Consider the following 17,447-nt stretch of genomic DNA (forward strand, 5'->3'; position numbering starts at 1 on the left):
GAACCCAGGACATTCTGATCCGAAGGCAAGTGTAATACACCACTAGACCACATAGCCTCACAATAATCGTACAATAACCCTTGCCACTGCCTCATAATTTGATTTGTATGAATAAAAAAAAATGGAACTGTGTTTTCAGTCCACCAGTGGACTAGGAGAAATTTAAAATAGATATAAATATTAATTCTAATTTAATTGTAGAAACATTATTGTCTGTGTGGCCGATTTTGGCCAAATTGGCTAGGCCAATGGCTATCTGGCAGCAGGCACCCGATTTCGAACAACACTCTATCAAGACTTTCCAAGAAGAAATAAAAGGCTGTAAATGATATCATTAAGCCGTTGAATTGCCATAAATTATATGCCTGTCCATTTCTGATGATGCCTATAAAAGGCTCAGTATCAATGTTGTCAGTAGCGTTTAAGGTAAGTATAGACGATATTTGGTCCTTTTTTAATGTTTTTATTTCCGGTGGACTGAAAACACAGTTCCAAAAAAAATATGTTTATGAAAAACTGAAAGAAACGAACCCAAAGCAGCCAAGTGTCCACGGTGCCAAACATAGCATGGCCGTCATCAGCTGCTCGGCGGACAGAGTCAGAATTGTCCAACAGCCATTTCAGCTTCAACGCGCTGAAGTACGTGGAGATTGGAAGACCACAGTAGGACTGGGGATGAAGGAGAGAAGAAAAAACGACTGCAGATAATGATGTGTTCCGTGTTGAAAGGAATTTTTTTTTTTTTAAATCTTGAGATTTTTACTAAATAAAAAATAAATAAGAACATTTAAATAGCGAATTCCCATGGATTTACCATGCTCAATGAGCTCCAAATGTTTCATTTATTTATTCCCCCTGCAGGCCGTATGGAACCCGATTTCCATTTCATACAACATGATTCACTTGATAGGTGTCCATGTTGTATTTGCACTTTCACAATATCCATAACTGTCTATAGCCAGATACTCATTTTACACCCGAGTGGGGTGAGAAAATGTAGTCTGCAACAGCTTTATTTATAGATTCATCATCATCATCATCATTGCCTTTTTCACCCTGGGTCAGGGTATAGGCCACAGACAAACAGTTTCCATCCCTCTCTATCCTGAGCTAACTTTTTTTTTTAAAATCTCATTCCAGGTCTTACCACTTCTCTGTATATCAGCTTCTTTAATTCTTCTCCATGCTCCTCATAGCTGAGTCTTATTCAAATTTGGTTAAAAAAGAGTTCGAAATTTTTAAATTTTTTTTTTATTCTTCCATCCAAACGGTACATGTCAAACATAATTTAATTTATGACAATTTATGACTTACAAGGAATCAACGAACACGAAGAAAACTTTAACTCTCTCCTCACCAGCTATTTTTAGAATTTCCCCCGAAAATTCACATCAACCCAGCACAAAGATAGACTTTTCTTACTCAAACAAAAAAAGTAACAAGTGAGCTCTACAACACAGTGTTTAGTATTATTGCTGTAATCAAAGCATTTCTTTAAATTTTGTGATGTACAAGAGAAGTCAGAATGAGAAAATTGTTGGTTGCATCGTAACGAATGTGACAATTTTCCTGTGGTTGGTAAGGAGAGGGTTAAAATGACAAAACCTCCTAGAAAAAAAAACAATGAATAACTAGAAATATGACACAGGGTTAATTCAAGAAGCAAAAATTGACTGAACTTTTACGAGAACACATCGGTTGACCCTTGACCCCTATGTGAGCCCCGAACTCCAGCAAAAGAGACAGTAGATATTTACTTTTTTTCTGTGCGGCAAGTGATTGAAATATTTCTGAAGTTTCTTTAACATACTGATTTCTGTAAATATACAGAAAATCGGCAACCATGATGACAGAAAGCTACATGGGCTAATGCAAAATTTGTTTTGTTTTTAAGGGTTTTACAGCGCTTGCAACACATTTAGGTTATATCAGCTCTAGTAAAAATGAAGAAAATGGGATAGTAAAAAGTTCCAGAATTCCAATTAAAGCACCCAAGAAAAAGTAAGACATAGGGGAACTGAGAACAAATAGGGATCAGATGTAGATTCCAAGAGCATAACACCAATGTACTTAGTTTGAGATCACCTATAAGTCTCATCCGGACACAAGCACAAAATCCAACAAAGAGGAATACACTCAAATGCTTACATCATACATTAAAAATAACAAATATAATAATTCATAACAGAGAGATGATTTACAAGGAAAAAAATATCATCTCCCAAAACAATAACTATGCATTTCACTGTTTCCCTCTCAGTCAGGACTCCGGCAAGGACCAGATAGGGGTGGGAAAAAGAGAAAACAAAGTAAGATTGATCTCTTCATATTTCATGGTGGGGGGGGGGGGGGGGGGGAGGAATAGAGAAAGCAAAAAGTCATATTTATCCCCCCTATCTCATCCTGGAATGTGTCGCTTTAAAACATCTGTTCCCTTAGCTGAGCTACCCCTCAACAAAAAAGATGAAATTTTAAAAAATTCAGGAGCAACTACAAACCCTCAGGTAGTCCTTGTCTTGTCCTGGTGTTTTTTGTACCATGGACTCCACTGTTGAGGAGGTGCGAAGATCAAGCCATACTGAGGAATTTGAATAATAATCAATATACAGTTTACACATTAAACTGAATTAAATTGAGCTTTATATCGTGGACTATCCACTAAATGTGCTCAAAGCGCTTTACAAGAATAATAAATAATAACATAATTCACAGTTTGCTGGAGGTTTTTTTTTTATTTTGAGCAGCTACGTAGTCTTGTGGTATGACACTTGTCTTCGGATCGGAGGTCCTGGCGTCGAGCCAACCTCTGAATGGAGCATAGTTGAGTCCTTGGAAAAGGCTCTTTACTCATATTCTCTCACCATACTAAGGTGTAAAATAAGCACCTGGCCGTTAACAGCGTTGTCTCTGTCGGAAAAAAAAAAATTGTAATACCACCTAACAGGCGACATGTTTCATCCTACATGTTACGTGTTGCTGTTGGCCAGGGATCCTTTGTAAAGCACTTTGAGCACATTTAGTGGAAATTGCGCTATATAGAAGCTTTTTTGAACATTAAAAAAATACAAAATTTTTAAAAATTGAGCTTTATATAGCGCAATATCCACTAAATGTGCTCAAAGCACTTTACAAGGGGTCCCTGGTCAACAGCAATATTTAACATGTAGGACGGGACATGATGCCTGTTAGGCGATATTACAATTTTTCGGACAAAGACAACACTGTTAACGGCCAGGTACTCATTTTACACATGAGTTCGGTGAGAGAATGTGAGTAAAGAAGAAGAAGAAGAAGAAGAAGAAGAAGAAGAAGAAGAAGAAGAAGAAGAAGAAGAAGAAGAAGAAGAAGAAGAAGAAGAAGAATTATAACAAAAATTATAATTATAATAATAAATAATAATAATAATAATAATAATAATAATAATAATAATAATAATAATAATAATAATAATAAGGGAATACACATTATTTTTACACGGACATAGAGACAAGAACGAAGAAGTGCTAAAACAAACATACCAACAAAGGAAACTAATGCCCTTAATAGTGGATCGACAACTATCCTTTTTCGGACACATAGTAAGGAAAGATAAGAATGAATACCTGGCAAGTTGTGGAAAAATACCTGGTAAACGCGCCCGGGGGAGACAAAGAAAAACACTCATAGACCAACTGAAGGGCTTCACCAGCCTAACAATCCAAGAGCTGTTTGAAAAGGCAAGAGACAGGGAGGAATGGAGAGAGATAATTCATGCAGTATCCGAAGCCTGGACCAGGCATGGAACCTAGAAGAAGAAGAAGAGACAAGGCATGTTTTCCAATTCATTTAAACGACAAATGATGGTTATGAAGACACACACATATATATATATATAATGAATTCTTGACTACAGAATGGCTTTTGAACTCACCAATAGCATTATGAAGAGGTTTCCCTGTATTTTTGTCCCACACAATGGTCGTCTCTCTTTGGTTCGTGATGCCAACAGCTATTCAAACAAATGAATAAAAATAACAAAAAATTTAATATAAAATGGAAATCCAAACCGAGTTTTGTTTGATTACAAAAACAATGACTCTTAATACAACTAAATCTTGTTCCAGAACCAAGATCCTATTTCTATTGTTTGAGTTTGTTTTTTTAATTAAGCTTTTATATAGAGCAATATCCATTATACATGCTCAAAGCTCGCTTGAGCAAAACAAAGGCAGAAAACTAATTTGCGCGGGAATTAATTAGGCTACTTACCATTGTTCCTTATAATTAGGTACCCAATCAGTGAAGAAACTAAAAACGGTCAACCAGTTTATTTACAACATGAGGCAATCAAGATGTGCTTGTAGCGATCATTCAACTTTCAATTTGAAGGTGTCTACATAACGCACTTCCGGTGTTCGAATTTTTCTTTTTCATACTTTTACTGTCCTCCAGGTAAATGTGGTCAATTTTGGCTTAGATGAAACAGTGAAATTTAACGCTCAGCGGCTCAGTTAAAATTGGCTACCATTGGGATCACAATAATTTCACGAAGGCTGTGTGAAGATACACTGGGGTGTGTTCAGACATGGCAATTGTAAAGAGCATCACTTAGCCTAGGCAATATATCCATCGTTAATATAAACAGCCCATGAGCGCTGTGGAACATTCCTAATTAACTTTACGGTCATCAACTACGTTTCATGAATTCTTTCTTTAATCAATTCTTTCCTTCTTTCTTTACTTATTTGAAGAATTGACTGATTTCAGTTAATTGACTGAGAATTTACAGGTCTACAGGTGTAAAATGAGTACCTGGCCATCAACAGTGTTGTCTCTGTCTGAAAAAATTGTAATATTGCCTAACAGGCATCATGTCTCGTCCTTCATGTTAAGTGTTGATGTTGGTCAGGGACCCCTTGTAAAGCGCTTTGAGCACGTTTAGTGGATATTGCGCTATATAAAAGCTCATTTTTTTAAAACATGTTCTTCAACGATGCTCAACATTAATGATTTCATTCCAAGACAAAACAAAACACCTACGCAACTGTCCAATACTAATCACCTTTGATATCAGCAGTTTTGAACCCCAAACCATTCAAGTTCTCCACTGCCTTCTCAATGCAAACTTTGACAGAGGACAAAAGCTCTTCGGGATCCTCCTCCACCCATCTGTGATGAGAAGAAATTGAAAAAAAATCAAGTAATTTAAAAATACACATCAGATCAAATCAATTTAAATCAAATTAATTGCGGCTATACGGTCTTGTGGTATGACATTCGCTTTCGGATCGGAAGGTCCTGGGTTCGAGCCTTGTATAGCGCATTGTTGAGTCCTTGGAAAAGGCTCTTTATTTCACATTCACTCACCATACTCAAGTGTAAAATGAGTACCTGGTCGTTAACAGCGTTCTCTGTAGGAAAAAAAAAAAATTGGAATATCGACTAACAGGCGTCATGTCTCCTTTTTACGTGTTGCTGTTTGTCAGGGACCCTTGTAAAGTGCTTTGAGCACGTTTAGTGGATATTGCGCTATATAAAAACTCAAGCTCAAGTTAGTTCAAATTTGTTTGCAAAAATCCCAAATGATACACAAAAGAGTAAAATCTGAAAAATCAAAAGGTTTTTAAAGAGTGATCCCTTGGATGAAGGAAATAATAAGCTTTTATACAGTGTGCTACCCCCTAAATAACCAAGGGGTTCATTCACTACAAAAATCATAAATAACAATGTGAAATTGAATGTAAGCTTCAATTTAATATACGAAAACAGATAGAATGGACGTTTCAGGTTTCCCCTTTATCAACAAAACAGGATGAATGAAACACTACAGACGAGTGAGACGTCCATTTTATCTGTTTCATATATTAAATTGAAGCTTACATTCAATTTCATGTTGTTATCTATTTCTTCGAGCTTCGAGCAGCAACAGTTATACTACGAAAACCAATACTTCACATGTTTGTATAATCATACAGGAAAGAGCTCTGAGGTGGAAATGTCTGTGAAGAAGTAAGGTTGGAAAATTAAAATTAAAATTAAATTAAAATTGAGCTTTATATAGCGCAATATCCACTAAATGTGCTCAAAGCGCTTTACAAGGGGTCTCTGGTCAACAGCAACCGCCTGTAAGGTGATATTATAATTTTTCGGACAAAGACAACGCTATTCATGGCCAGGTACTCATTTTACACCCGAGTACGGTGAGAGAATGTGAGTAAAGAGCCTTTTCCAAGGACTCAACTATGCGCCGAGCGCGAGGCTCAAAACCCAGGACCTTCCGATCCGAAAGCGTGTGTCATACCACAAGACCACATAGCCGCACAAAAACCAAAGGAAACATTGAGATGGACGTAGAGGTGAAAGAGACAGCCAGTCACGGCCCAAATTGAGGAAGATGACGGAGAACTGAGTGAGTTGGAAGAGCATAAAATGCAGTAGTTTTCTGAAAGTTAAGACAAAACCACCCATGGGTCAAAGTTGACAATGGTCACTTTGCCTGAAAGTGTTGAATGCCGTAGACAAAAAGCCTGACACAATCCAGTGACCCGCCAAGCTGGTAATCAAACAAAATTATGTGGCACTTATAAAATCACTAAATATAAAAATGACTGTAATAGTTGGTGCAGTGGTGTGTTATTGTCACAGATTCTATGAAATGAAAACTGAATTCAAATAAGATTGATTCAAACTCGACAACACTATAAAATGTACTAGTAATAATACTGTATGCAAATATTAAAGATAGTTTGAATCCTATTGCATAAGTTACATTGTGAGGCTATGTGGTCTAGTGGTATGACACTCGCTTTCGATTCAGAAGGTCCTGGATTCGAGCGGCGCATAGTTGAGTCCTTGGAAAAGAGTCTTTACTCACATTCTCTCACCGTACTCAGATGTAAAATGAGTACCTGGCTGTTAACAGCATTGTCCGAAAAATTGTAATATCGCCTAACAGGCGGCATGTCCCGTCCTACATGTTAGTGTTGCTGTTGACCAGGGATCCCTTGTAAAGCGCTTTGGGCACATTTAGTTGATATTATAGAATAGAATAGAATAGAATAGAAGGTATCGACGTCGCTTGATTAGGCCACTGGCCTGTCGCCGAGTCTATATTATGCTATATAAAAGCTCATTTAAAAAAAGACGATGTCTTACCCCTCTTTTGGAAAAATTTGCTTGATTTCGACTTGATGGTATGTCACCACAGCTCCTGTTGAGGCGTCGAAAATCTTTCAAATGAAACAGAGACATATATTTTATATAAAGCTATTAATAGGTATTATTTTAACTTAAAAGCAAATAAAAATTTTCATTATATTCAGAGCTGCCAACACCGAGAGGTAAAAATATGTACAAGCCAGAAAAAAAAAGAGGAAGATTAAGAGAAAAAAAAAAGTGTACACGAAATAACATACACACAAAAAAGACAATGATAGAAGAAGAGAAAGGGCAATAAACTAATTAAAATCATAATACATTTCACTTATATTGTTGTTTTAAAAAAAAGGAGACGATCCTAAAACGACACTGAATATTAAGTGGAGATCAACTTTCAATTACTGCCACAGACACCTCAAACCCAACAGAAATCTACTATATTTTTACTTACACTAATCTAATGGGGAGGGGGGAGATAGCTCAGTTCAGAGCTTCACATGCAAAGAAAGGACCGAGATCGATCCTGGGGTGCAGTCAAGATTTTTTGCTGATCTGCTTAACAGTGAATAGGTAGCTGGATCTGTTAGATCTGGCAGAAAGTACTTTGCGATAGACTTGCGGCCTGTCCAGAACCAAAAATAAACATAAAATTTTAATAATTTTGTGATGGACAGCTGACAACTTGCAATCTCTCGTTCTGTATTTTCTTAACAACAAATAAAATAAACAAACAATAAATAAAAAAGAAGAAAAAACTCGCCTCCTAAACTTAAAGGCTATTCGACATTCGGATTGGAGTCTGTAGGTAGTCGCATCGCCCGTGGCTGAGCCGCTGATCGAGCCCCGATATCGATGTTACGGCTCTGGAGTGAAAATTGTGTTAACCGGTGAACATAGTTTTACTTCCATTGCCGTGGAATCGCTTCCTGTGCACTAATTTCGTCACTTCCGGTCTCATTTTAAAGAGGAGAAGCCAGCGCATCAGGCGGCGTTTTCAGATTTTTAATCCGTTCATTCTTTGTTCAGATGCCAGCTGTTTGAAAATTTGGTAAGTTTTAACTTCATTTTAAATACATTTTTCATTATATTACCTATTTTTAATTAATGTTATATTATTCGCCAACCATTTTTCTCTATTTGTGTGAATTTTGGTGGTGATTGATGCTGGCGAAAGCGTCTTTTAGTGACTTTAAATACGATGCGTGTTCATGAAGTTGGCGACGGCCAACCAGGATTGCCTCTCGATGTATCGCCGAGTCTCCTGTGTACAGTGCAGTCTGTAAACTATCGACTGCTTTTGCTTTTGTGACTTGTATAAATAATTTCAAGCTGAATAATTGCTGTAAAAAGACTGAAAATAGTCCCATCCATAATTTTAGTTTTATTTTATGAATGAATGTTGAAACTGAAATGACTTTTTAACTGGGATGATATCGGACAACTAAAAATTATGTTCCACTGATATTATTTTTTATCTTTTATTTTTGTTTGTTCTGCAGGTTAAGTGTGTTGGTTTAATTTAATGTGGTTAATTTCAATACAAATAATACAGAATAGCATGATAGAGTCAATTCAAGTGAAAGTATATTTCATTCATTACTTTACTCTTTACCACAACAAAAATTATTACATAACTTTTAATTTTGTTGATTTAATCATAATCGAAGTACTTTTTTTGTTTTCAGAGTCAGACGTTCATTATGACACCACATTTTCATGTTTCATTTCCTGCCTTGTATTTTTAAATATGAAATTGAAATAACGATATGAATTTGATTGTCTGCCACCTCCAACTCCCGTCGTCTGCCGCCTCGAACTCCAGTCGTCTGTCTTGTATTTTTAAATATGAGATTGAAATAACAACATGAATTTGATTGTCTGCCACCTCCAACTCCAGTCGTCTGCCTCCTCCAGCTCCAATAATCTGCCTTGTATTTTTAAATATGAAATTGAAATAACAACATGAATTTGATTGTCTGCCACCTCCAACTCCAGTCGTCTGCCACCTCTAACTCCAGTCGTCTGTCTTGTATTTTTAAATATGAGATTGAAATAACAACATGAATTTGATTGTCTGCCTCCTCCAGCTCCAATAATCTGCCTTGTATTTTTAAATATGAAATTGAAATAACAACATGAATTTGATTGTCTGCCACCTCCAACTCCAGTCGTCTGCCGCCTCTAACTCCAGTCGTCTGTCTTGTATTTTTAAATATGAGATTGAAATAACAACATGAATTTGATTGTCTGCCACCTCCAACTCCAGTCGTCTGCCGTCTCGAACTCCAGTTGTCTGTCTTGTATTTCTAAATATGAGATTGAAATAACAACATGAATTTGATTGTCTGCCACCTCCAGCTCCTATAATCTGCTTTGTATTTTTGAATATATGAAATTGTAATAACAACATGAATTTGATTGTCTGCCACCTCCAACTCCAGTCATCTGCCTCCTCCAGCTCCAATAACCTGCCTTGTATTTTTAAATATGAAATTGAAATAACAACATGAATTTGATTGTCTGCCACCTCCAACTCCAGTCGTCTGCCTCCTCCAGCTCCAATAATCTGCCTTGTATTTTTAAATATGAAATTGAAATAACAACATGAATTTGATTGTCTGCCACCTCCAACTCCAGTCGTCTGCCGCCTCGAACTCCAGTCGTCTGCCGCCTCGAACTCCAGTCGTCTGTCTTGTATTTTGAAATATGAGATTGAAATAACAACATGAATTTGATTGTCTGCCACCTCCAACTCCAGTCGTCTGCCGCCTCTAAATCCAGTCGTCTGTCTTGTATTTTTAAATATGAAATTGAAATAACAACATGAATTTGATCATCTGCCGCCTCCATCTCCAATAATCTATCTTGTATTTTTAAATGTGAAATTGAAGTAACAACATGAATTCGATCGTCAGTCTCCCCCAACTACTTCTGTATCATTGCTTGGACTTCGATGTATTTATTCAGTATCATTACCTGGATATTGCCTGTGTCTACATTCCATGCAGCCAACAACCCATAGTGCCTAGATTTTGTTGTCTTCTGTCTTTTGCCACATCTCAGCCATCTTATGGATTTAAGCGAGTCAGTACGTGAGTACCCTTTAATTATCTGTTCTCTTAGTGATGTTGAATGCAAAGCAATTATCAAATTTTCTAAAGTTCATTTCAATTTTAATGTAGTTTAATAGTTAGTCATATGATACATCTCTTCGAGATGTTCAGTTTGATATATGACATGCATATGTTGCAGAAAGTTTGCAAAGTGTCGGTATTTATCGGCTTATTGTTTGTTATTATGTAATATGTTACGTAATATTCAATTTTGCATTTTCAGGTTAAGTTTTCTCTACCACTCTTATGTAGTTCTTGTTTTTAATTTTGCATTTTTATCACTGACCATGTTTGCATATAAAAAGCGGCAAGCTTGTTTCTCCCGAGTACTGTTGGTGCCCAAATGTCTTGTCCAAGGATGCAAAAACATTGGGCAGTACATTTGCAAGTTACATTTACTGACACTTGTTCAACTTTATTTCTAGCCCTGTTCATTGTTTTTTTGTTTTTTTTTCTTCTCTCCGAATACCAGTCATCTTTCGTCTGTTGCTCATTTGCCAATGCCAAATATTAAGTGCCTTCCCCAAGGACACAACTTTAGTGTCTAAATTCATACGTTTACGCTCCTTTCCTTTTGTTTTAAACAATTTTTGTGTTCAAAATTAATCATAGCCATAGTATTGTAAGCATGCTCTGGAAGAAGACCACCCTCAAATCTGTTTTTAAAGTTATTATCCGTTCCTCGCGCCTTTTTTTTTCATTTTCTAGGGTTATGTAATTGCATGACGTTGCATGATATTGCATAATAATCATTTAATTTTTTAAAAAATTGCTTCGTCTTTCCTTTGCGATCATTTTGATATATGGTTTTATATGTATTCCAACCCAAATAACCGTGATTTTCCATTTCCCCCGCTTTTCGGTTGCTCTCTGGTCACAGTTTTAGTTTCTTTTTTCCTCTTAAATTATATTAAGTATTTTGGTCCACTTTTGCGGACTAATAATCCCGTAACTTTGGTTCTAATTGTCACATTGTCATAATTTTGGTACCATTGAAAAGTGTATTTCTTGCAGAATAGCATGAGACTATTTTGAAAACAATTGCTGCAATCTCAAATTTTCATGCAACTACCTAAGTCTGTATCACCATAACCTTATTTTACGGAATATTCGGGAAAATAGAGTTCAGCATTATTTTGCAGAGCTATCGAGAATTTGATTAGAGTTCAAGTTTATTTCGTCGAACGTTCCGAGACCGAGAGAAATAGAGCCAGAGGGTCATAGATTTTCAAAAGTCATACAGGTGATGTGGGAAACGTTTGATAAAAAGTGATTGAACAATGAATTCTGTTAGGGCTTTTTATTGACTTTTATCTCGATGAACTGAATGCCAAGATCAGCAAAGGCACAAAACGCCTAATACGCTGGAAAACTATACTAACTATACTATACTAATGAAGGTAATAATTAGGAAGATGTGATTGTGACATTCACTTGACTAGACTTGTTATCTCCAACTCCGTGTACGGCGGGTGGAGAGAGAGTGAGTGAGAGGTCAAAGTCAAATGGAAAAAAAACAAACAAACAAACCAGGAACCGGGTACTGCTTGTTCCTTGATCGACAGCTCCGACAAGATTCGGTCCAGCTTGATCCATATCTTGAATTTGATCTCAGTTGGAAATAATAAGACTACGTCTGAACTTGTATCCAGAAGCAGAGGAAAACTTTGTTTCAAGAAGCAATTTCAATGTTCAACATTCAGAGTCAACAGTCAAATTCCAGCTGATTGTTTTCTGAGAACGTGAAAGGTGATCAGTGGACTGTTTGTAGTCGTACCAGTTTCTAATTTGAGCACAGACTACCTATGTTATCTATGGAGCGTTGCCATCGGTCAGAGGCACAGACTACTAGGAGCAGACCTGGCAACAGCCACTTTTTATTGGCTAATCGCCGCCATCGTATTTAAAAGGCTCCATACACGCCCGGATATGATCCTGGTCCAGACCCCGATCAGGCAAACCGGGGTGAAAACGCAATGTGTGTGGCCAAATACCTGGCCGATAAACCTAGGTACGGTCCATCGCTCGCAAAGCCCGCTTTGCTTAATATTTTTCGAGGCGATCGGCGATCGGGGGCGTGGCAGTATAAAAAATTGGACAATTTTTTTCGGATTTTCGCTGTTTTGACGTCAGATTCGTGATCAGCGTCGAATTTACAATAGGTTTGATACCAAGAACTATGTTTTTACTCCAAAAATTGATGAAATTAGAAATAAATTTTAATTAATATTGAGGCTATTTGGCCGACAGAACAGGGCCCCTCCCGGTTTTGTGATGGATCAAGTGGTATGACTCTCGCTTTCGGATCGGAAGGTTCAGGTTTCGAGACCCGCTCTGAGTGGTGCAGAGTTGAGTCCTTGGAAAATGCTCTTAACTCACATTCTCTCACCGTACTCAGGTGTGAAATGAGTACATGACCGTTCGTTGTCTTTGTAGGGAAAAAATGTCCCATCGCCTGACAGGCGTCATGTCTTGTCTTTCAAGTTTAATATTGCTGTTGCCTTGGGACCCCTTGTAAAGCGATTTGAGCATGTGGATATTGCGCCAAATAAATGCTGTGTTATTATTTTTTTTAATAATATTTTTATAAATGTTGCGCTAGGAAGAGGTAGATGGCAAAAGTTTCGTTCATACAAAATAAAAATAGTTTTCATGATTTTCAATTTAATGATATAATAATATGCCAGTTCTTTTATTTTATTTTTTTCCTCCTCACCCGTTGTCGCGACATGACGGTCGACATTGACACAGACATTTGGGATTGGCAGATGCCAAAAAGCCTTGACTACGTGATGACAGGGGTGGGCATTGTAACCCTGAATTATAATCTACAAACAACCCCCCCCCCAACTTCCCCCCCCCCCCCTAAAAAAAAAAGAGCTGTGTGCGTGTGTGGGGTGGCGGTGGTGGTTGGGGGGGGGGGGGTGCGAATGCGAGTAGTCCGAGGAGTACCCGTTTAACCTGCCACGGGAACACTGTCGATTTGTTTTATAAATAATAATAATATTAATAATTATAATAATAATAATAATAATAATAATAATAATAATAATAATAATAATAATAATAATAATAATAATAATAATAATAATAATAATAATAATAATAATAATATAATAATAATAATAATAATAATAATAATAATGACGATAAATAACAAATCTTTATTGTCCACAAAATGGACAAATTTCCGTGGTCTACGTTGCTTTTAAACTTAAATCGGATTGTAAATGTATGGATGTTATGCGTATTGGAAAAAAAACTCACGACATCTCCATCGGGGTATAACATATTAACACACAAAACTGCAAACGCGAACGTTCATTGTCTGATTGATATAACTTAGTGATAAGTTAATTATAAAATGCTGTCTAAAAGCAATAACAACGGGTTGACTAACGTCAAATTCATTCCTTCTATTGATGCTCTGTGTTAAATTAAAATACTCACAAAGTCCGCCAGCCAGAAATATCACTCCAGCCCAAAGATCTACATGGAACCTTGAACGTTATAGTCTGATATATTTTAATGAGAACTAATCATAAAAATGGGTGTCTAAAAACAATAACAATGAGATGAGTGACGTCAATTTGGTTCCTTTTATAAATATCCAAGAACTTTACTCACTCTATCCGCTCTCTCCTCCTTCAATACATATGAATCTATTCTCTCATCACTTTTTTGTGCGGCTATGCATGTGATCTTGTGAAATGACACTCGCCTTTGGATCGGACGGTACTGGATTCGAGTCCCGCTCTGAGTGGCGCATAATTGAGTCCTTGGAAAAGGCTTTTTACTCGCATTCTTTCACCTTGTTCACTATTAAAATGAGTACCTCGCTGTTTACAGCGTCGTCTCTGTCGGGAAACAATTGCAATATCGCTTAACAGTCATGTCTCGTCTAACATGTTTTTATGTTGGCCAAAGACCCTTATAAAGTGATTTGAGCACCTTTATTGAATATAGCGGTATATATAGCGCAAGTAAATTTTTCTCTCTTTCTCTTTCTTTCTCCCCCCCCCTCTCTCTCTCTCTCTCTCTCTCTCTCTCTCTCTCTCTCTCGACATGTTAGATTATTATAGCTATTGCTACATATGATGAGAATATCTTGGACGGTTATTGATGCTATGAGTTTAGGTAAAATGCTTACAACATCCACCAGTCGGAAATAACGTACCGTCACACAAAACTACGAGTAACCTTGAACGTTAAAAGTCTGATTGATATAATTTAGTGAGAACTAATTACCAAAATGACTGCCTTAATACAATAACAAAGAGTGGAATAATGTCAATTTCGTTCCTTCAACAGTCTAATTGATATAATTTAGTGAGAAGTAATCACTATTGTGCGCAAGACGAAAGATAGAATAACTGACAGTAACTGGGATCGTAGCCTCACTATTAATTAAAATTAATTTCTAATTTCACCAATTTTTGGAGTAAACACACAGTTCTTAGTATCAAACATATTGTAAATTTGACGCTGATCACGAATCCGACGTGAAAACAGCGAAAATCCGAAAAAAATTGTCCACTTTTTTATACTGCCACGCCCTTGATCGCCGATCACCTCAAAAAAATATCTCCCCGTATGTGGACAAAAATCATCTGAGATAAACGCAGGGATCGGGTCACAGCGATAGGTCATCCGTACCGCTATCAGCGGATGTCGGCGTCTATAAGGCTCCATAGACGCCCGGATATGATCCTGGTCCAGACCCCGATCAGGCAAACCGGGGTGAAAACGCAATTTGTGTGGCCAAATACCTGGCCGATAAACCTAGGTACGGTCCATCGCTCGCAAAGCCCGTCTTGCTTAATATTTTTCGAGGCGATCGGCGATCGGGGGCGTGGCAGTATAAAAAATTGGACAATTTTTTTCGGATTTTCGCTGTTTTGACGTCAGATTCGTGATCAGCGTCGAATTTACAATAGGTTTGATACCAAGAACTATGTTTTTACTCCAAAAATTGATGAAATTAGAAATAAATTTTAATTAATACTGAGGCTATTTGGCCGACAGAACAGGGCCCCTCCCTGTTTTGTGATGGATCAAGTGGTATGACTCTCGCTTTCGGATCGGAAGGTTCAGGTTTCGAGACCCGCTCTGAGTGGTGCAGAGTTGAGTCCTTGGAAAATGCTCTTAACTCACATTCTCTCACCGTACTCAGGTGTGAAATGAGTACATGACCGTTCGTTGTCTTTGTTGGAAAAAAAAATGTCACATCGCCTGACAGGCGTCATGTCTCGTCTTTCAAGTTTAATATTGCTGTTGCCTTGGGACCCCTTGTAAAGCGATTTGAGCACGTGGATATTGCGCCAAATAAATGCTGTGTTATTATTTTTTTAAATAATATTTTTATAAATGTTGCGCCAGGAAGAGGTAGATGGCAAAAGTTTCGTTCATACAAAATAAAAAATAGTTTTCATGATTTTCAATGTAATGATATAATAATATGCCAGTTCTTTTTTTTTTTTTTTTTTTTTCTCCTCCTCACCCGTTGTCGCGACATGACGGTCGACCTTGACACAGACATTTGGGATTGGCAGATGCCAAAAAGCCTTGACTACGTGATGACAGGGGTGGGCATTGTAACCCTGAATTATAATCTACAAACAACGCCCCCCCCCCCCAACTCCCCCCCTAAAAAAAAAAGAGCTGTGTGCGTGTGTGGGGTGGCGGTGGTGGTTGGGGGGGGGGGGGTGCGAATGCGAGTAGTCCCGAGGAGTAGCCGTTTAACCTGCCACGGGAACACTGTCGATTTGTTTTATAAATAATAATAATAATAATAATAATAATAATAATAATAATAATAATAATAATAATAATAATAATAATAATAATAATAATAATAATAATAATAATAATAATAATAATAATAATAATAATAATAATAATAATAATAATGACGATAAATAACAAATCTTTATTGTCCACAAAATGGAAAAATGTCCGTGGTCTACGTTGCTTTTAAACTTAAATCGGATTGTAAATGTATGGATGTTATGCATATTGGAAAAATACTCACGACATCTCCATCGGGGTATAACATGTTAACACACAAAACTGCAAACGCGAACGTTCATTGTCTGATTGATATAACTTAGTGATAAGTTAATTATAAAATGCTGTCTAAAAGCAATAACAACGGGTTGAATAACGTCAAATTCATTCCTTCTATTGATGCTCTGTGTTAAATTAAAATACTCACAAAGTCCGCCAGCCAGAAATATCACTCCAGCCCAAAGATCTACATGGAACCTTGAACGTTATAGTCTGATATATTTTAATGAGAACTAATCATAAAAATGGGTGTCTAAAAACAATAACAATGAGATGAGTGACGTCAATTTGGTTCCTTTTATAAATATCCAAGAACTTTACTCACTCCATCCGCTCTCTCCTCCTTCAATACATATGAATCTATTCTCTCATCACTTTTTTGTGCGGCTATGCATGTGATCTTGTGAAATGACACTCGCCTTTGGATCGGACGGTACTGGATTCGAGTCCCGCTCTGAGTGGCGCATAATTGAGTCCTTGGAAAAGGCTCTTTACTCGCATTCTCTCACCTTGTTCACTGTTAAAATGAGTACCTCGCTGTTTACAGCGTCGTCTCTGTCGGGGAAACAATTGCAATATCGCTTAACAGTCATGTCTCGTCTAACATGTTTTTATGTTGGCCAAAGACCCTTATAAAGTGATTTGAGCACCTTTATTGAATATAGCGGTATATATAGCGCAAGTAAATTTTTCTCTCTTTCTCTTTCTTTCTCTCCCCCCCCCCCCCCCCCCCCCCTCTCCTCTCTTCTCTCTCTCTCTCTCTCTCTCTCTCTCTCTCTCTCTCTCTCTCTCGACATGTTAGATTATTATAGCTATTGCTACATATGATGAGAATATCTTGGACGGTTATTGATGCTATGAGTTTAGGTAAATTGCTCACAAAATCCACCAGTCGGAAATAACGTACCGTCACACAAAACTACGAGTAACCTTGAACGTTAAAAGTCTGATTGATATAATTTAGTGAGAACTAATTACCAAAATGACTGCCTTAATACAATAACAAAGAGTGGAATAATGTCAATTTCGTTCCTTCAACAGTCTAATTGATATAATTTAGTGAGAAGTAATCACTATTGTGCGCAAGACGAAAGATAGAATAACAGACAGTAACTGGGATGGTAGCCTCAC

At 37.2% G+C, this 17,447-nt stretch overlaps 1 protein-coding gene across 5 annotated transcripts in view; it reads right to left on the reverse strand.

Annotated features, from left to right (window-relative positions):
- LOC144959873 (glycerol kinase 3-like) overlaps window positions 1-12,025 on the reverse strand; it is a 47,673-nt gene extending 35,648 nt beyond the window's left edge. For 4 of the 5 annotated variants that reach the window (XM_078892685.1, XM_078892686.1, XM_078892689.1 and 1 more), the window contains exons 1-6: window positions 11,781-11,993; window positions 7,135-7,208; window positions 5,042-5,148; window positions 3,911-3,988; window positions 2,499-2,578; window positions 532-669 (exon numbers count right to left, since the gene is read on the reverse strand). In XM_078892685.1, coding sequence (XP_078748811.1) covers window positions 532-669; window positions 2,499-2,578; window positions 3,911-3,988; window positions 5,042-5,148; window positions 7,135-7,208; window positions 11,781-11,846 — 543 coding nt within the window. In that variant the 5' untranslated portion in view covers window positions 11,847-11,993. Of the gene's footprint in view, window positions 1-531; window positions 670-2,498; window positions 2,579-3,910; window positions 3,989-5,041; window positions 5,149-7,134; window positions 7,209-11,780 lie in introns of all 5 variants that reach the window. The other variant, XM_078892688.1, reaches the window with a different exon arrangement.
- Window positions 12,026-17,447: the final 5,422 nt, after the last annotated feature.

The sequence above is a fragment of the Berghia stephanieae genome, chromosome 14, assembly GCF_034508935.2.
Source record: "Berghia stephanieae isolate SIO BIC M18660-M18661 chromosome 14, UCSD_Bste_1.3, whole genome shotgun sequence".
Taxonomy (NCBI): domain Eukaryota; kingdom Metazoa; phylum Mollusca; class Gastropoda; order Nudibranchia; family Aeolidiidae; genus Berghia; species Berghia stephanieae.